Source organism: Panthera onca, chromosome A3 (genome assembly GCF_046562875.1).
Source record: "Panthera onca isolate mPanOnc1 chromosome A3, mPanOnc1 haplotype 2, whole genome shotgun sequence".
NCBI lineage: Eukaryota > Metazoa > Chordata > Mammalia > Carnivora > Felidae > Panthera > Panthera onca.
Window position 1 is genome coordinate 65,872,785 of NC_138341.1, and position 21,307 is coordinate 65,894,091.

The 21,307-nt window shown below is 38.2% G+C and overlaps 1 protein-coding gene and 1 long non-coding RNA gene across 3 annotated transcripts in view; one reads left to right on the plus strand and one right to left on the minus strand.

Moving 5' to 3' along the window:
• The window catches only part of EFEMP1 (EGF-like fibulin extracellular matrix protein 1), a 59,863-nt gene that overhangs the window by 36,568 nt on the left and 1,988 nt on the right, over nucleotides 1-21,307 (plus strand). For both annotated transcript variants that reach the window (XM_060605568.3, XM_060605579.3), the window contains 6 exons: nucleotides 6,852-6,974; nucleotides 10,978-11,097; nucleotides 12,081-12,200; nucleotides 13,294-13,413; nucleotides 17,741-17,864; nucleotides 17,948-18,143. In XM_060605568.3, coding sequence (XP_060461551.1) covers nucleotides 6,852-6,974; nucleotides 10,978-11,097; nucleotides 12,081-12,200; nucleotides 13,294-13,413; nucleotides 17,741-17,864; nucleotides 17,948-18,143 — 803 coding nt within the window. The remainder of the gene's footprint in view (nucleotides 1-6,851; nucleotides 6,975-10,977; nucleotides 11,098-12,080; nucleotides 12,201-13,293; nucleotides 13,414-17,740; nucleotides 17,865-17,947; nucleotides 18,144-21,307) is intronic.
• Nucleotides 11,094-21,307, minus strand: part of LOC132661258 (uncharacterized) — a 132,834-nt gene continuing 122,620 nt past the window's right edge. The window contains exon 4 of the long non-coding RNA XR_013554643.2: nucleotides 11,094-11,230. This is a non-coding gene — a long non-coding RNA (uncharacterized LOC132661258). The remainder of the gene's footprint in view (nucleotides 11,231-21,307) is intronic.

Here is a 21,307-nt window from a genome sequence, read left to right on the forward strand (position 1 = left end):
GCAGGTCACCTCACGAATCTACATTTCAGTGATGTCCTCCTGCCTCATCCATAAGTTGTGCATGATGTGACCACTTATTCCATAGAGCTGTTATCAGGATTAAATCTGAGGCTTGCAGATCCAAGTTTCTAATCAAATAATAGATGTTTAAATATTGCTAAGTATTTGTCTATTTTTGCACCAATTCATGTTAGAATTTTAACAAGTTTGTATATGAAGTTATATAACATGTCACACACGATCTTGTTAATCAAAATTTAAGCAATATGGTTTAATGTCTTGATTACTCAGCTTATCATTATTAAGAGCCATGAATGAATGAGGCAGTAGTAAAACAGAACTGCTCTCAGCACTTATTCAGATGGCTCCTGCTTTCCAGGATTATACTGAAAAATAAGATGAAAACCCAGAATAACAGTAAGATCCTTACACAATGAGTCCCTTTTATTTAAAAAGTTCTAGGGGCACTTGGGTGGCTTAGTTGGTTAAATGTCTACTCTTGATTTCCAGTCAGGTGATGATCTAACAGTTCATGAGATCAAACCCCATGCCCCTACCCTCTCAAAATAAATAAATAAACATTAAAAGAAAAAGTTTTATACAGTAAATAGAAACAGTTATGGGAAACAATTTATTGTCCTGTCACTAGAAAGGATTAGGACCAATCATTCTGAGCAGATGGGTATCTATTTAAACTGTTAAGAATGTGAAAGAAAGGGAAGGGAAGGGAAGGGAAGGGAAGGGAAGGGAAGGGAAGGGAAGGGAAGGGAAGGGAAGAAAGGAAAGGAAAGGAAAGGAAAGGAAAAGAAAAGAAAAGAAAAGAAAAGAAAAGAAAAGAAAAGAAAAGAAAAAGAAGAAAAGAAAAGAAAAGGAAAAGAAAAGAAGAAAAGAAAAGACAGGAAAAGAAAGAAAGAGAAAGAAGCCAAGAAACCAAGAAAGAAACAAAGAAAGGGAGGGGGAAGGAAGCCAGGAAAGAAGGAAGGAAGAGAAAGAGGCTAGGAGTAAAGTAGCTCCTTCTTATAGCAAACATGAATCCTTGACCTTTTTTTCCTACTTTGCTCCATTTATGAGATTAAATTACTATGGTTGTAGAAGATACAATAAGATTTTAAATCCACGCAGATGAAGAAATAGCAGCAACTTGAATTTAACCACTGCCTTTTCTTTTACCACAGGAGTTCAAAGGACAGCACCATCAAGTAATATTTACAAAGCATGCACAGTGCTCCCCACAGAACTAGTAAAGATATGGCCATTTTACCCTAGGTGTTTACAGTCTGGAAAACAAAATGATATATTTTGAAGATTCTGAACTTTAAAAAAATCCATGCATCATTAAGCATGGGCAGTCTATTTTACAGATGGAGAAACAGAGAAAAAGAATTGATGCTGTGGTCCTAGATCACCTAGGCAGTGACAGATGCAAAATCATTTCAGTTCCCTTCCTCCTATTTCAGTGTGTTCTCAACCTTGGTCAGTGGTGGCTTATTCCAAAGTAGTTCTGAATTGCTCCTTAAATCTAAAGCAACAGTGTCTAAATGGTAATCTAAAGCATTTAAGCTACAGAAAACATGTTTGCCCATGAAAACACACTGAATGTCCATGTCGTGGTAAGTTATCAAATTATGAAAAGAACATTGCAGAGATTAAAATGTTGCATAAGAGAGAGAAAGCAGCATGAGTCAGGGGTTTGGGAAATATGAGTCAGAATGACAGGAAGGAGCCAAAAACATAGAGAATGAAGGCCTAAGCAGGGACTTAATGGACACCACAGAGATGTGGACACAGTTGCCTCCATTAACTTTTGAGAGGAAACCAAATATGCAGTTCCATAGACTGGGGGTCAGTGTGATAAAGAGGCTAGAAGTGAAAGCCGAGCAAAGATCAGACTGCATTATTTGAAGCATTGATGGTGCCAAAGTCAGCAAGAAAGGGCCCTACAACAGTATAAATCACTAGGAGGGAGAGTGTGGGCACATTTTTGAAAAATGAGGGAATCACCAAATACTGCCATTAGCTATTCTTAATGCATTAGAACGATGAAATGTGAGTTGATTTACGTGTTGTGATATTTTAGGAAGCACACTCTATTATTTTGTTCTTTGGCTATGTTTACATTAGGCTGTGTCTACATAGTTTAGCGCAGTTCCCTGTGGTGTTCAATTCAAATTCCAATCCCACCTTTCAGGCCCTGAATTTTTGCTTATGACTTGAGCCACCATGTTCTGAGCACCTTCAAGCAGGCACTGCACCAGGCTCCTCACACCTGCCCATCCAGCCGTGCTGACTCCAGCTGTCTGCCACTCTTCTCATGCAAACCTCTTTGTTTCATGGCATGTTTTCTAATGTGACCTGCCTCCTGCCTAGAAATAGCCTCCTCACCTTCTTCAAAATGAAGCTCAAAACTTACCTAGCCTGGCAAACCTTCCACAGTTGCCCAACCTCTGATGCTGCCTTATTCCTCCTAGTTTCTACCGTTCTTGACACCATTGCTTTACTTCGGTTTCCATTTGCTGACATCTTGCTGCTTTTGCTGTTTCTCACATCTTGCCTGTTACCCTTCCACGTAAATGATTAGTTCGATGAGATAAAACACTGATCCTACTTTCCTTACACTCTAGGTATCAGTTTCCATCAAACAATTATCATTTGCTCATCCATTTATTGAACAAACATTTACTGAAAACCCACTATGTTTCATGCACTCTGCTAGGAGCTAGGAATATGGGGGGGGGGGGGAGTGGGGCGCCTGAGTGGCTCAGTCAGTTAAGCATCTGACTTTTGGTTTACGCTCAGGTCATGATCTCACGGTTTGTGAAATGGAGCCCTACATCGGGCTCTGCACTGACAGGAACCTGCTTGGGATTCTCTCTTTCCCAGTCTCTTTACCCCTCCCCCTGCTCACTCTCTCTCTTTCAAAAAAAAAAAAAAAAAGGAATACAGAAAAAAGTAAGATGTAGACCCCATCCACAAAGAGCTTGGGTCCAGGGCCCAGGGAATGTATTAAGTAATAACTGCTTAAGAACCAAGTAAGCTAGTTGAAAAGCAAAACAAAATTTCCTCTCCCCCAAGTACTTTTTCATAAATTACCAGGAAAATCATGGCTGACCTGAGTTGCTTCCCATATGAATAAAGCAGTGCTTTTGCCACTAGAGATATTCTCACCACAGAGACCTTTCATGAACAAAAAAGCCTGGGAAACCAGGTCTTCTGGTGCACCTGCATGAGGATAGATGTTCTGCTCCAAGTCTCTGACATAGATGTGTGTTTTAGTGACTTTCCTATTACATTAACTTTCTGATATTTAAGAAATATAGAAATGCACACAAGTAGAAAAAAAGCATAGGGGTGCCTGGCTGGCTTAATCATTGGAGCATGTGACTCTTGATCTCGGGATTGTGCGTTTGAGCTCCACATTGGGTGTAGAGATTACTTTAAAATAAGATCTTTAAAAAAACAAGAGTAAAATAGTTTAACAATTTATAACGATTCTTATATGACTTTCTCATATGATGTATGCTTTGTGAATAAGTAATGACAGGGTTTTAATTTTTTTAATGGTTTTATTTATTTTCTGAGAGACAGGGAGAAACAGAGCATGAGCAGAGGAGGGGCAGAGAGAAAGGGAGACACAGAATCCAAAGCAGGCTCCAGGCTCTGAGCTGTCGGCACAGAGCCCAACGTGGGGCTCAAACTCACGGACCGTGAGATCATGACCTGAGCCAAAGTTGGACGCTTAACTGACTGAGCCACCCAGGTGCTCCAATAACAGGGTCTTAAAGTACAACTTTTAAAATCATAAAATTGTGTTATTTAAATAAACTAATGAAAAAAATTTTTTTATAAACTAATGAATTGATAGTAGAATCAAAGATAGTTCAAAAAAATCCGGTCCATGTGTCCTTTAGCATTAGATAAACTGCTAAGAGCAAAGGAGAGGATAAATATTCTAAGCTTGAGTTGGAGAAGCCATAAAAAAAAATGTAGTCAGTTCATTTCCTAGCAGATCCAGCTCTAAGTATATGATGAAGCAAACAATCAACTCCTTTGGAATAATTTCTTAAAGGTGATTTGATGCAATTGTGTTTTATTGAATTTCAAGAAGTTTCCCATCTGAAAGAATTAAAAATTAAAGTGAGTCCAAGTATGTACAAAGTATGTTAAAAGTATCACAAGTCAGTGGTAGGTGCAGTGAGTCCTATGGAAGTTTTGGTTGTTTGTTTGATAGAGAAAGGATAGAATATAGTGGCAGTGCAATTTTTTTTTTACTATTAAATTATTTTAACTCACTTAATATTTTTATTCAATAATCTTTCTCAGAAAGTAAATGGACCTGGTTCTTAAGATGGAGTAGGTCCAGGTGGCACAATGTTTATGTTTAAAACCTATTTAATGATATATTAAGGCCACTGGAAATATTAGCCTATTTATCAAAGAGCCTTAGAACTGAACGCAAGTAGGAAGGAAATTGTAGGACATGGGGAATGTGATGGGGTGGAGGCGGTTTGCAGAGAGGTCTCAGAAAGAAAAGCCGCCCTCACTGGCGAGGCCTCCCTTAGAAAATGCAGCAGCCAGCCCCAGTCCTTGATCTTCTGCCAGCGTGTACTGAGGGAACTTGCCACATCTGAATCTCACATTTCTGTATCTCTCAGGGCTGTTATCACTGCAAATGCTGGCAAATGTTCTTGACATAAAACAATAGGAATTCTGCTGTCATTTCTGCATTAGCGAGTCATAAAGCTCTGAAAGAAACCCCAGTAGAAATGTTTTCATCAAGTGCATAAGAGAAAATAATAGAAGACACAAAAAAAAGAGCAGATAATTTCAAAGCAAGATCGTGGCATCTCTGCATAGGACCTTAGAAGGACAGAGTTACAATCACTGATGTGAAAATGATGGTGATGATGATGATGATGATGATGATGATGGATTTCAAAACAAAAATTTTAAAAATGTAACAAAAAGTCACCAAAATTTTAAAACCAGGTTCAAAGAATTATGTGAAGTAGATGCTTTTATAGGGTATTATCCAATAAACAGACATACATCCCCCAACTATTTCCATCTCCCCTCCCTCTTCCTTTTGGAAAGAATCTCTTTTATCATTCAAAGCCAACATCTGAGGACAAGTCTCTTCTAACCGGAACCTCCTACATTATTACATTAGTAGTGTAAGTGCAGCAGTTCTCCCTGGAAACAGACTTGAAAGGCAACATACCAGGAGCCACTCTCTGAGCTTCTTTAAAGGAAGTCAGGAATTGAGGAATACATTCTCATTGCAGATGGCTCATTTTTTGTATTGAATTTTAGCCCACTATGTGCTCCAAAGCACCACCCTGGGTTTGCCACAGTGATGATCAAAGGCTCCCTAAGCCTGTCTCAGTTTTTATGCAAAATTTGTCATCTAGGAATTCCAAGTTGTACAATTTTTTTTTAATTTAAAGATTTCTTTAATGTTTATTCATTTTTGAGAGAGAAAGAGACAGAGAGTGAGACACAGAACCTGAGTGAAGCAGGTTTCAGGCTCTGAACTGTCAGCACAGAGCCCAACGCAGGGCTCAAACTCACGAACCATGAGATCATGACATGAGCCCAAGTCGGATGTTTAACTGACTGAGCCACCCAGGTGCCCTGAGTTGTACAATAGTTTTTAACAAAGCTTAAACTGTTCAGTTGTTGAGGAATGCCAAAATCACATAATCCTTTCATCTTCTGAACTCATCTATTTAACTTCATAATGTAAGAGAGTTAATTAAATGAGAAGGTAAAAAACAAAACAAAACAATGCGAAGGTAATGTTGAAAAGACAAAATTAAATTTCACTTATAAATTACTGTAATATGAGTGCACACACACACAAATTCACATCACACTTTGACCCCAGAGGAATCCATTATAACAGATTCATTATATTATGACTGAGCATTTTTTACTTTTCTAGAACTAGAAAATGTGCCCTAATCCTTAGGGCACATTTAGTAAATTATACAACTGCTTTGGGGAAATATCTGTTTTTTAGCTGAAATTAAATGCTTTGGGAAAATATGTATTTTAAACTACACCAGTCTATCTCCCCTAGACAAATATGATCTAGTTGAATCCTTTGCATTTTGAAGTTTGCAAGGAAAGGTAACTGGAAATGCATAGTATTAAATTTGATTTATACCTGGTTATTGGACAGATTTTTAGAGATTTGACAACATAATGATCTCAAATGCAATATATTGGATGGAAAAGGCAAGTATTATACAATTTATTTACACTTTAAAACACAAAACAATATTGTGTGTTCTAATGGATGTAGATCTATGTAATAAATGTAAAAAAAAACATCTCAGGGAAGGGTTCACACCTACCAGGATAGTGGCAGGTGGGTGAGTAAAGAGATGAGAATACAGTAAGGCTTTAGCTATATCTCAAATGGTTCATTTCTGAAAATAAAGTGAGCCAAGGCAAGTACAGCTAAATATTAGCGTGTGTTAAATGTACACACTGGCATCTACAAAATTGTTATCTGAACACCTGAAATCATTTATAATTTTAAACATTCCCAATATAATATTACAGAGTATTATCTTAAGAATAGGGCAAAAACTTTATTTCCTTAAAAGAAACTATGATGGCATTTCAGCATAGGGCATATAGTCAATGGTATTATAATAGCATTGTATGGTGACAGATGATAGCTACACTTACGGTGAGTATAACATAATGTGTGGGGTTGTGGAATCACTATGTTGTATTCCTGAAACTTGTGTAACTTATGTGTCAACCATACTTCAGTTTTTTTTAAATGGGGGAGATAGCAACATCTGCCCAACCAACTCAAACTCTGTGCTACCTTTTAACAGACATAGACGAGTGCACTGCGGGGACTCACAACTGTAGAGCTGACCAAGTGTGCATCAATTTACGAGGCTCCTTCGCCTGTCAGTGCCCCCAGGGGTACCAGAAGCGGGGAGAGCAGTGTGTAGGTAAGTACAGCAGAACAATAAGCAAAATCCTGTCCTAAACCTCTTACTTGCTTAAACCTCAGTCATTCAAAACAAAGCACTCATATTTATTTGGAGAATGATGGCTAACAACTGCTTATTCTTTCATTAACTACTGATCCGTTTTCCACATTAATGAGAAAGAGCTAACCTAAAGGGTGAGCGTATTCCGGGTATAAAGTGTCGGTTACATGGTAGACTAAGCAAAAGCATAAATTTGGCATATGGATGGGACCACAAAAGTAACCAAGGAGATCATTTTAAATTAGCTGTTTGGGGGCCATAGCACTAAAACACTGATGACATGAACCTTATTCACTGGTTCATAAAATAGCATAGCTTATAGGGCAAATGGTGAGGTTCAAATCCCAGCTGTACCCCCAACTCACTTTGAGGCTCTTCACAAGTGACTTACATAGGCTGTGTGTTAACTTTTTTCCTTTGTGGTGTGGAGCTCCTACCTCAGGAGCTCACATGTGGGAGTGCTTAGAACAGCACCTGGTCCTGGGTGGAATAGCTGTGTACTATCATTATGTGATGAGTTAACAGACATGTACTAAACATTCTTTATGTTGCAAGTGGGTGCAGTGCTGGGAACGCAAAGCCAAGTACAGCATGTGCCTCTACTTGAAAGCTCTACTTGAGCTACCTGAGGGCAGGGGCCAGATCTGGTTTGTGTCATTGCTGTCTCCCCAGTCCCTGAAGAGTGCCTGCCAAGTAGATGCTCTGTGCATTTTTTTTTTTTTTTTTGAATGACTGGAAGAACATAGTATAAGGAGGCTGACTGGCAAATAAGAAGTAAACCGTAAAAAGTAAATGTGTTCTGGGATCAGTCATGAGGTCCAGCACCAGGAATGAAACTTTCTAAATTGACTCCCTGTGTCAATTGCATTCATATGATATTGACATTGATTTACATACCGCCTTTTACCATACATCAGTGGAAAGTACTTCTTTTCTCTTAGTAAGAGAGGATAAGAATGTGGGGACAGGGAGCTAGCATCAATTTTCGCCTGAGAATGCTGGCTGTTGACATCAGGATGTCAACACTGAGCTCCTCATGGGCCCTGGCCCAGTTCTGCCTGCCATGGGGTTGTGCCCAGGTGCTGGGATTGGTGCCCAGCCTCTGAGAAAGGCCCAGAATTTGTGGGACTGAAGCTGTGATTTAGGAAAAGACTGTGTGGAAAACTCCACAGGCACCAAAGTTTTGCCCACTGGATTAGTCAGGAAAATAAACACCTTAGGGTATAAAAGGTATAGAAAAAGAACTAACTCAACCTACTATGGGAACAATTAAAAATAAAATGTATTCTTATAGCCCTATATGATATGGCAGGAAGAAACATTCTTAAATTCAGATCTAATCATGGGGCTGCCCTGGTGTTCCCCTCACCCACAGAACCAACTCTACATTCGTCAACAGAACATATAAGATCTTCTTCCATCAGATCCTCTGTGGTATCAATACCTCCCCCCATACACACACACAAAATATTACACTTCAGTCCTGTCCACTAGTTATAGTTCCGCACATACATCACACAATGTCACACCTTAGTGTCTGTACATAAGCTCTTTCAGCACCAGGAACATGCACCCCTGGCAAACTCCTATTCAATTTCCAAATCCCAGCTCAGGGTTACTTCTTCTGAGAAGTCTTCCATGATTTACCCAGATATGATTAGTTACTCCCTCCTCTTTGTCAGTACTTCTCAAACTTTGATGGATCTTTTTTTTTTTTAATGTTTATTTATTTTTGAAAGAGAGACAGTGTAAGCGGGGGTGGCAGGGTGGGGGCAGGCAGAGAAAGAGAGGGAGACACAGAACTGGAAGCAGGCCCCAGGTTCCACGCTGTCAGCACAGAACCTGATGCGGGGCTCAAACCCATGAACTGTGAGATCATGACCTCTGAGCCAAAGTAGGAGGCTTACTGAGCCACCCAGGTGCCCCTTGATGGATCTTTTTTTGTAAATTTCTAGTCTGTTACAGATCAATACTACTGTAAAATACAATAAAAATGTTGTGGCAATACCAAATTGCTATTCCTAAATACATATTCTGAATTTCTGTACTTATTTGTCGTGGACTGGTCCAAATAGTCCACGGATCAGCAGTGGTCAGCAGGCCACACCTTGAGTAGAGTGGTGCTCTCTCTGTACCTTGTGTAGCTTTCTTATTGTTGATCTTATCATTCCATGCAGTAATATGTTTTCATGCCTTTCTTCCATGCTAGACAAGGTACAATGTACATGTATTTATCATCATTAAAAACCAGCAGTGCCAAACACAGCACTTCCAAATAACAGTGATTCAGTAGATGCTTACTGGTTGAGAAGACATACATCAAGTATTACTGAGGGCTGACTATATACCACATACTGTTCTAAGTGCTGGGCCATCATGGTGAACAAACACAGTTTACAGAATCACGGCCCTCATGGAGTTATTAGAAGATACCATTTATAGAAACTAACTGTCAATACTGGCACCTGGCTATAATACTGGGTACTAGGAAGAACCACGCTAAAATTGCTCTTTAGTATGAAGTCTACACTCATTCAACTAATGTTTATCGAGCACCTACTATGCCAGACCCTGTTCCAGGTATTAAGCACACAGCAGTGAACAGACAAAAAATACTTTACCTTTGCCTCAAAAGGATACAGGTCTTATTTGCCATGCATTATAGTGAGGGAGACAGACAAGAGGCAAATAAACACATAACACAATCCCAAGGAGTATCAATGGCTACAAAGAAATATAAAGTAGGAAAAGGGGACAGATGGGGCAGAAGAAGCTATTTTATATAAATGGGCAGAGATGGCCTCCCTGAAGTGACATTTGAGCAGACACCTCAATAAATGAGGTAGAAAGCCATGTCAATATCATTACCTTTTATTTCAATATTCAAGTGAAATCAAATCTATTTTGCAGCTTATTAATAATAGCTGCCATTTATTTTTACCCATTTTGTGCAAGAAAGTTTGCCTACATAATTTCATGTTATCCTCCCAACAAGTCGACCATATTGTAGTATTATCACTTACAGAGGAGGAAATGGAAGCTTTGAGAGGTTAAGACCATGCTAGTAATTGCCAGAACAAAGATTCCAATTCAGGTTATCCTGAGGCCACTTAAGCATACTGCCTTCCACAGTTTTAGGTAGAAAGGTTCAGCATTATTGTTTTGTTTTTGTTTTTTATCAGAAGTTAGTGTCACTACATAGTCTTACATAGTATGTGCATAATTGTTATTTTAAATCACACACTCCATGTTAGAATTGTCACAAAGTGTAGAGTTAATGAAATTTTATTATGCTTCTAAGATGTTAATCCTACTCTGCAAGTTCTCAGCTGAGCATTTTATAGTTGGAAATATTTATCTGAGAAGAACACAGCCTGGAACACTTCATCAATGTGTCAGAGGTCACTCTCAAGAGGTAATTTGTGTAGCGTCCTATTCCTTCCATGGCATTCTTTCATTTGATTCTCACAGAAACTTCATAAGATACACATAGCAAGTATTACTATCCACATTTTACAAAAGAAAAAACCTAGATACCAGACGTTTATGTGACTTTGCCAATGTAACCAGCTGAGCAGCAGACCACACCTCCTGTCGCTTAGATTATGCTACATCGCTCAATTCTTCTGCAGTTTTTTTACTTTTACCATTACAAATAATTTTTTAGATCCCCAAACTAATACTTATATATATGTGAAATAGTCATAATTACTCTTCTGTCTTTAAATCTCAACCCACTCAACCAGCTTTATGAAGTCTTTGTTTCTAACATCTCACTCAGCTGCAGAATGCAGAGTATATTTAAAACACAAACACTAATTTAAAAAGATAGGGACAATTATTTTAAGGGAGATTTTCTCCAGCTAGGTTTCCTAGATAATGTCCTGCTGAGAACTTAAGAGCTAACAACTATGGATAGTTAATAATTTGGTTCTCTTTGTGTGTGTGCCTGATAACCCAGACATAGATGAATGCACCATCCCTCCATATTGCCACCAAAGATGCGTGAACACACCAGGATCATTTTATTGCCAGTGCAGTCCTGGGTTTCAGTTGGCCGCAAACAACTATACCTGTGTAGGTAAGCTTTTGGGGTGCTGCCATACTGACTGATTTCTATCTTCAAAAAAAGGAAACGTCATACCATGTTGTTCTATTTCCAGTTTTTCTGTGTTCTTGAGTGAACTGATTTCCATCATCTTCCCTGCACAAAGCTGAAAAGACAATAACCAATTTGTCTCTTAAAACACATCAAGATGTGAATGGAAACTTTGTTAATGTTGGTTTTTAGTTGTCCTCTGTGGGTTTATCAAAAATATAAAAAACTACAGATCAACTGATATACGCACACCAATTAGTCAGCAGTGTGTGATATAAATGCTGAAGGTGCCAAAGGGTTACTGCAAGTTCAAGTACATAAACTTTCCACTGAAAGTGCATCTGATTTTTACATGCTTCTTCTCCCCTTTCAGAATGCAGTGTCATGGCACAAATTTTAAGATTGGCATGACATGGAAAGAATCTAGTGCAGGAAAAATGCCTTTTCACAACATTTTCAGTGCCTTGGAGCATTGCAAAACTCTGTATGGGTCTCAACAGCTTATGCTATAATTGTAATGGAATTTAACAGAACCCATTTAAAAAGTAATAAATAGCACAGATAAATCTTCACCACAGCATGCTGAGAGACTGTATCAGTACAAATGTCTTATATCAATTATTTATAGACTTGGCACTTTGCATTTGAACAACAATAAAAGAAAATAGATGCTGGAATGTATATTTATTAGAATCATTAAATTCTTTTGGAAAGACTCATCAAACACAAAACTAACTGTCATCCCCAGAAAGAAATATTCTGGTATTTCCAAAAGAAGTGTATGGCAGATGTTTGAAGTTATTCCAACAAATATGAAACCTGAATGGATGTTCTCCAGTGAGCTTCTGCAGGGCAAAGAATCCAACTAGGGAATTATTCACTTATCATTAGATGACATAGGTACAAAAGAGTAAGGATATGGTTGAAGACGTAGATATATGAGTGTATATAACTTTTCCTTTCAGATATAAACGAATGTGATGCCAGCAATCAATGTGCTCAGCAATGCTACAACATTCTTGGTTCATTCATCTGTCAGTGCAATCAAGGATACGAACTAAGCAGTGACAGGCTCAACTGTGAAGGTGAAATATTTTCCAAATAATTTGCAATAACAGTTCAATCCCTATATTTTCTGCTGCTTTATCCAATTATGTACCTGTTTATGAAAACAAATTTTTATGCATGGAAATTCTATTCTTTAATTAAGTTCTGTGATAACATTGGCTTTTTAGTTTGTCACCAAGAGAAAGGAGAAGGGACAAAATAACTGAAATATTAGATACAGGCTGGGTCTAATAATTAGAAGGGTGTTCTGGTGTCTCGCTTCTCAAAGTGATCTGATGGCCAGCAGCATTGACACTTCCTTGTCTCTACTTGCAAGAAATAGAGATCTCAGGCCCCAGACCAGACCTAGTGAGTTAGAGGCTGCATTTAACAAGAATCCCAAATGACTGGTACACACACTTAAGTCTGAGGAGAAATGATCACATTCAGAAACAGTAGAATATAAACCAAGAGACCTGTCCTGTAGTCTTATTCCTGCCACTGTTTGACTTGGGCACACATTTCTTAAGTTGCCTGGGCTTCGCTTTCCACATGAGTAAAAAGAGCGCCATTTAATTGGAAGGATGACCTTCAGAGTCCATTGCCCATGAGTGTTCCACTGTGCAATTCAAAAGGCATAAGACATCCTGAGGGGAATGCCATTGACACTTGATGTCTTTGACTTCCTTCCAGCTTTACTTGGGGCCACAGAGGTCATACCCCACCTGGAGAGGTTTCACATCATGCCACTATGCTCAAAACCAAAAGGGCCTGGCTCTGGACAGCTGCTTCTGCCCTTCTGAACAAACTACAAAGACATCACCATTGAGAAATGCAAAGCATTCTTCACTTGAATTCCCAATTCATTCATTCAGTCTGTTCAGTCAGTATTGTGAGGTCTGAGATTTGCCAAACTCTCAGCAATAATTGAGTAAAACTGATGTGTGGCAAAGTTCTAGGGGAAATGAGCTGATATTGTATAATTTTCCTTTGAGCTTCTTATAAAGTATTATATTTCTTTTTTAGAGTTTATAGTATTTTTACCCTCTTACCTTATCTTTAAAAATATTACCAAAGTAGTGACCTGTACGTTTTTCAACTCTGTGTCCTTGCTCTTGTCTAATTCAACAGATATTGATGAATGCAGAACCTCAAGCTACCTGTGTCAATATCAGTGTGTCAATGAACCTGGGAAATTCTCGTGTATGTGCCCCCAGGGATACCAAGTGGTGAGAAGTAGAACATGTCAAGGTAGGCTTATTGTTTTCATATCTGTTAAGTGTTCATTTTTAACCAGGAAAAGCAGGGACAGAGTTACAGGATTCTCTACCATAGACTTTCATTTTTTCCATCTTGAATATAATTTGAACTCTTTTTTCCCTTGCTCATCATGCATTATGCAAATCTCATCAAAAGGGTATTATTCAGTTAACACTGACTTTTTGGAAATTTAAAGTAATTATTTTTCTTTCTTAAGATGTAAGTAATTTTAATAAAATACTGATATCTCTTCTATATAGCCTATATAATCTCTATGATACACATCTTTTAATCACAACCCAAAAAGATTCAATTATTAAAATATCTTGCCATGAGTTTGAGTCCAGAGAATAAACTTAATATGTGGGTTAGGCAAACCTCAAACTAGTCTCAATTCTCTAAAATACCAAGATTATAAATTGGGTAGTAATTTAGGTACTGAGAAAATCAGCCTCATGTGTCTTAAAATTAGCTTGAATTCTTCAGCAAAAAAAACTATAGATCCAAAAATAGCTAATATCCTAGGGTCCAGTTTTAAAATAAACATTCAGGTAATCTTCACACCTATACACCTCCAATGCTACAATGTCGTTTAAAATTTCTTTAACAGGGAAAAGATTTGCTTGGATAGAACCAAAAGTATAGATAATCCTAGAAAGGCTAGTATAAACCGCTACATTTACATAAAGCAGTGAACAAGTAAAAAAAAAAAAAATGACTAAACTTGAAGACAGAAAATCTGAGTCCTAGTCTTCTATCTATGTAATTCTGAACAAATTATGAAAATCTTTGACCCTTAACTTTGGAAAAGGGAGTTGTGAGAATGAAATGAAATAATATACATAAAAATTATAAAGCCTTACATAAACTATAAAGCCTTACTATCCAAGATTTTTTTAAGTTTATTTATTTATTTTGATGGAGCGGGGAGAGAGAACGAGCAGGGGAGAGGCAGAAAGAAAGGAAGAGAGAGAATCCCAACCAGACTCTGCACTGATAGCATGGAACCCAATGCAGGGCTCGATCTCACAAACAGTGAGATCATGACATGAGCCAAAATCAAGAATTAGATGCTTAACCGACTGAGCCACCCAGGCACCCCCAAGATGTTCTTGTAACATGTACTTAGCCATGTAAGTGACTAGTAGCAAATCTTCTCTAGAGAGTCCTTTTTAATCAGAACTGAGAAAGACATACAGGAGCAATAAATCCTTCAAGAAAGGAAAAGACCAAGGAAAAGAGATACTAGGGATACTCAGTCTATATCATGATTTTATAGGAAAATATTAATTCACCGAACATCCAGGACCTGCGGTTTTATAGTATGCATATGGCCTTTCAACTAGACTCCATCTACTAAATATGAGCATAATCAGAATGGCATTCATTGCACAATGAACCCCTTTAATCCCCTTTCCAGGTTACTGGGGACTTTAATGTTAATTGTGGGAAAACATTGCATTCCAATGATTTTATTTTTTAAAGCCTAACTGAGACTTTTAACATGAATATTACATGGAGGAAAATGTTAGCCAGTGGGATGTCCTAACCAATTTCCCTGGAGTCCTGCAAAAAAATGTCTATGTGTTTTTTTATCACAAATGGATTTGATCCTCAGCAAAAGACAAACAAATTAACATACAGTGGAATCTTACCTGCCTACTCTAGTATATGAAAACATTTCAGTTACAACTAAAGGTGAAAAATGCACTAGAATTGCAAATAAGGGATTCATGAGTGTTATATCTTGAAGATATGCAGCTCCAGAATGTTTGGCTAAGCCAAAAACATTTTTTATGAGAGAGACTTAACATTCTTTTAAGGTACAAAGCAATTGGTTTTCTCCACTAAAATCATCTCTTCCCAACGTCGTCCATAGACTAAAGTAAAAACGAAAGAGTTCAGATTCTTACCTTTACACAAAAAGCTCATTTTGAGGATGAAATAACTGTTCTCATTTCCACAGCCTTGCAAAAATGAAAACACTGTGTGTGTTTGGATGGGGTGGGGGAGGCCACAGAGAAGGAGAAAGACAGAGAAACAGAGAGAATACACATACACACAGACACACATTCATCAAATATTTTAATACTATTAATAATTTCTGAAAAACATTCCAGAATGATTAAGGTGTTAATTATGCTAGGCTCTAAATTAATGGAAGTAATAAATGAAATTATTACATAAAGTTTCCTTTTGCCCTTCTTGGTCTCCACATAACAAATCAGTCTTAGTTTTCCTTGTAGCTAAACAGCATCTTTATTTTTCAGAGGAGTGAAGAATATTGAAAGGAAAAGTTGATTGTAATTTCTTCTAAGGGATCTAAATTCTTTCTTTAGCCATAGCCACTCCAAAAGAAGACACTTCTTATAACTGACTCTTGGAAACTCTTGGAAACTTCCAGTCTCTCTTGGGTTCCAGATAGCTTTGGCCAGTTTGGAAGGGAAAAATACATTTTTTTTCCTCCAAAGACAAGGCATGGAATTATTCTCATTTAGAGGATGCAGTACCTTACAGTGGAAAGATGCCTGTCACTAACTGTATGAACTTGGGCAACTTACTTAACCCTTATCTGTTTTCTTCCATGTCAAATAGAGATAATATCTTTCTCACCTATGTCTACATGATTTGTGTGAAGAACAACTTAGTTCAATTTAATATTTCTTAAAAGCCAGGTGCCCCTGAGTTACATTAATGCTAGGTGATGAAAGGATATAAAGATGGATACTACAGCCCTGCCCTCAAGGGGTTTATAAGCTAATGGAAGGGTTAAGACAAACATGTAGATTTCAATAATGCAAAGCAGAGAGCAACAAAGGTCTCCCAAAAAGAACATGAGGTATGAGATTCTGATAGGAAAAACAGATTAAATCCCAGCAACTAGCCCATTGCTGGCTTGCAGCAGGGATTCAGTAAATTACTTATGGAATGAGTAAATTAATGAATGAACGTACCTGATTATGAGGAGGAATGATTCAGAAAGGCTTATATTGAATAAAATCTAAATCATTATTCATATGTAACAGGAGACAGACATAGCCAGGGATGTTAACATTAATATAATTTTCATTGTTGCTGTTGTTGTTGTAAATATAATGGCTCTCCAGTGAAAGTGTTCTCTCAGATGTCATATGAAGGCTCCTAATTCCCAAATCTAAAACCAGTCCTTGTCCAGCCTGGCCTTTCTATGGCCCTCTTTTTCTGGGGCTCTCTTCCCTTCTGGCTTCCTCACACTGCCTCTTCCTGGGTTGCCTCTCATCAGAGCCCCTTCTTTACTTCCCCTTCTAACACACTGTCTCTAAATAGCTATCTATGCTGCCCAAGGTGGAACACTTCATAGCTTCACTTCTTGTGTTATGCTTCCTCCAGACAGTGTCATCCACTCCCAGAGCATCAAGTCTCCACCTGCATACTGTACTCCACCCGCATGTCCACACCTCTAAGCCTCACCTCTTTTGGGAACTCCTGAGCCACACATTCAGATGCCCTCTCCATAGATTTTGCTTCCTGCTTTCTCAACCTGGAAGACCCTCCCTACCCCAACCATGAAAATCCTGTCTACCCACCACACTTCAAGGCCAAACAGAGATGCCTCTTCCTTCCTGAAGCCTTCTAACCCTCCAGGCAGAATTTATTCCGCTTCTAATCTGCTAGTACACTTATCTATCTCTTGTTTAATTCCATTTTATTTTATAATTATTGCCATATCTGTATTCTTAACTAAATTACAATCTACCCAAGGGAAAGAACTGGTGTCTTTCACTTTTTTTTTTAATGTTTATTATTTATTTTTGAGAGAGGTAGAGAGGGGTGTGTGTGTGTGTGTGTGTGTGTGTGTGTGTGTGTGTGTGCAAGCAGGGAAGGGGCAGAGAGAGAGGGAGACACAGAATCCGAAGCAGCCTCCAGGCTCTCAGCTGGTAGCACAGAGCCCCATGTGGGGCTCGAACTCATGAACCACAAGATCAAGACCTGAGCTGAAGTCAGATGCTTAACTGACTGAGACACCCAGGCACCCCTCTTTCACTTTTTTATAAGTATGGCCAATGGCTAACATTTGGCTTTGAATTCAACAGATGAACAATAGGTGCTTGATAAAAAATATTATCAAATGACACATACTAATCTGTCTAGGACGACTTAGGCTACATCTGTCCTGAATTAAATGCAATGAATTAAATGCAAGTCCTACTCAGTCTTGTGTCTAAAAACAAATGAAATTTAACCTAGATCCCCATATACCTCTTACCTTACAAACCTTAATCTGCCACTTACACAATTTATTTACATCAGTAAATTCTTTTACCCTATGTGTCCACAGATATAAATGAGTGTGAGACCACAAATGAATGTCGGGAAGATGAAATGTGTTGGAATTATCATGGTGGCTTCCGTTGTTACCCACGAAATCCTTGTCAAGATCCGTACATTCTAACATCAGAGAAGTAAGAGAAAATTAGAACTTTTGAAAGCAGGAAGCTTTGGTCTTACCAGCCAAACTGGGAAATATTTCTGTTTTTCTCTGCAGCCGATGTGTTTGCCCAGTCTCAAGTGCGGTGTGCCGAGAACTTCCCCAGTCCATAGTCTACAAATACATGAGCATCCGATCTGATAGGTCTGTGCCATCAGACATCTTCCAGATACAGGCCACAACCATTTATGCCAATACTATCAATACTTTTCGGATTAAATCTGGAAATGAAAATGGAGAGTTCTACCTAAGAGTGAGTACACTGAGGGCAGCCATAGTTGTTGGGAAAAGTGCAAGTTTGCTGTTGCTGTTTGGTGGTATTCACTTGGAAGGAAAGCTAACATTTAAAGAGTTTTTATGTGCAAGCATTGTGTAAGGTCTTCCTGTGTGCATTATCTCGTTTAATCCCCTTGGTAACACTGTCAGAGAGATACTAACATTTCATCTCCATCTCTATAGAAAAGTGAGACTCAGATTTAGGAGCTTCTCTAAAGTCACTCAGAAACCAAGTTGAAGACTCTAATGGAGTTGTGTGTGACCTACAAAACACAAGCCTACACAAACACACATACCCCAAATAGATACCACAAATCAGTGATAGTTATTTAATTGTACATAGAAAAATTAATTCCTGGAGAACTTTTCAGAAACTATAAATTCCTTGTCACACCTGCAAAATTATTTCCATTCACACTAAAACTGAAACCTGGAAGTCCCTGAAAAATGACCCCAACCCCCTGCACCAAATGTGCCAGGAGTTGTACCATTGTTGCCAAACCTCCAGGCACACAATGTGAGGTCACCTTTGTGTTTTCCATTTCTTTCACTGCCTAGATGAAATCTCTCTCTAAATTCTGCTATTTCTTTCTTCACAGTATCTCCTGGATTATCTTTGCTTCCCCATGCCCCTGCCTCTCTTCCTTTAAACTGGCTCTCACCACCCCCTCCCTCATCCTTCCAAGGGCTTCCGAGCAGATCTCCCTGACTCTGATGCCTCAGCCTTCCAGGCCCCCTGCAAAGGCTCAAAAAGTTCATTTTAGGTTAAAATTCTGACATATTTCAAATACGGCTCACCACTTCATGTGAAAATGATGGCACCCCACCAAACAGTTTGCAGGGTTACGGTAACTATTTCACGCTAAGGATGTTATTCATCCAGTTACAATTTTGTCAAAACTCCTTTGGGCACTCTTCATTTTTAACCAAATTTTAAAGTCAACATTTCATTTTGAGAACATGAAAAGTAAATTGGGAAATTCATCTTTGTGGTGAAGTTTACAGATTTTTAATGTTTACATGTTTATCCTGTTCTTTGATATTTTAAGTTCCTTTCCAACTCCAGAATTATGTGATTCTGTTTCTTTGCCAGTAAATTAAAAATGATTAATTTCTTATGACCAACTTCTGAAGAGAAAAAATCCAACCCCAAATCTATTGCTATTCTTTTTTTCTAACAGCTAAGAATAAACTTCTTTAACATTTGATGCTTTCAATTTGAGATATACTAGATATTTGTAAGAAGTTTACTCTAAATGAATTTCACACAGTTCAGATAATACCAATTTAATAATTCTAGCCCAAACAAATGACATTATTTGTAACCCATGGCAATAAAACAGGTTCATCTCAAAATCTTTTTAAAAACTAACTTTCCATTTTGAACTTTCAGCTATAGTTTAAAAAAATAAAATTTCTAGCATAATCGACAGTTAAGCAAAGTTCCAGCATGTTATTTTCCTTGCAATAAACATAGCAGTTTAAAAGTTTTATGATTCATATCAGTGCATTTATCGACTTGATATTTTCAAATATAAATTCTCACAGTGTTTTTCTCAAGTAAAATCTTTTTTTTCCCGTAAGTGATATAAAACATTGCCAATTTTTATAATCCCAGACTAAATTTTAAATTGTTTAAAACAAAAACTATTTGAAATAAAAAGCCATTCTAAGATTATTTCTTATCACGTAATTCAAAAAGTAGTGGGGTTAAATGCTACCAAATTTCTCCACTGAAAATCCACCTGTGTAGAAGGCATAAGAGTCAATCATCAGGCCTTAATTAAGCACCTACTGTATCCTCAGACCGATGTGAGGTGTATGTAATACACACTTATTTTAAACAGCTTTAAATATTGCTGTGTGGCGAAAGTTAACACCTTTGGGCAGGGAAAGGGAGCAATTTTATGTCTAATTCCGTGGTCCAAGACATCAAAGAATTAATGTTGGCTGGAATAGACAAAGAACGTTGTTTGGTGGTCATGATACTGGACCTGGTCTTTGAAGATTATAAAATATAGGATTTTACTTATATTCCTTTTCAGAGAATACTGAGAAAACCTTCTTCCCTGGAAAAGGGGACATATTATAAAGAAGTAGTACACAAACTAGAAGGCAGAATACCATCCTCCCCACCCATACCACCCAGTATCTATGCCTTACTGAGCCTATTTTCTTCATAGCCTTTATCACCACTTTGCATAGTATTCATTGGTCTATGTCATGCACTACAGTATGGGTGTAATGAAAACAGACTTCCCCTGTTGACTCACTCTTCTATACTCAGCACATGGAATGTACCTGGCACTTGGCAGGGGCTCAAAAAATATTTTTAAATGAAAGAATTTATTCAACCAAAGCCTTCAAGGAATTACTATTACCTTCAAGGGGCAAGCACCTGCTGGATTCTAGAGACACAACAGTGAATGAAGCCAAGCCAATCCCTACCCCAATGGAGGTCATAGTCAAGATACTGAGCAAGCGCTCACAGTTATGCTGAATGTTACAATAGGGAGTTGCAAGTGCGCTTGGATGCCTAACAGGTCAACTGCTAAGAAGATAGGAATGGTCTGGAAGCCTCCTGAAAGAAGTGGACTTAAGCTGAAGACTAGCAATTAAAGACTAGCAAATAGAAGGAATAAAAATCAGTCCAGTTGGTCTGAAACTCCAAGTGCTGTCAGTGGAGTGGCTTGAGAGAAGCCTAGAGAGATGAGCAGGGCCTTAGGGATCATATTAAGGATTCAGGTAGAGAAGTTGCTATTGGATTTTCATGTTAAAAATGATGCCTGGCTACAATGCAGAGCCTGGATTGGAGTAGGACAAGAATAGAAATGAAAAGACTAGTTAGTAGTTCAAGAGATGCAGTACTAGTGTGGTAGTGGTAGCAGTGAGTCCAAAAACAGTGAACAGATTTATGAAGATATAGGAAGAACTATATGAGTTGGTAAGTCATTTGCTAAGGGGAAGTGGAGGAGGAGGAATCACCAAAGATAACCTCCAAAGATAAGTTTCTGCCTTAAGCAATAGTAAATGGTGGTGGTGCCATTTATTAAGATAGGGAAGAAGGAACCAGTGTGGAGAGGAAGGTGAGTTCAGTTTGTACATGCTTTAAGTTTGGACCCTTCCCCTACTTTTCTGAAA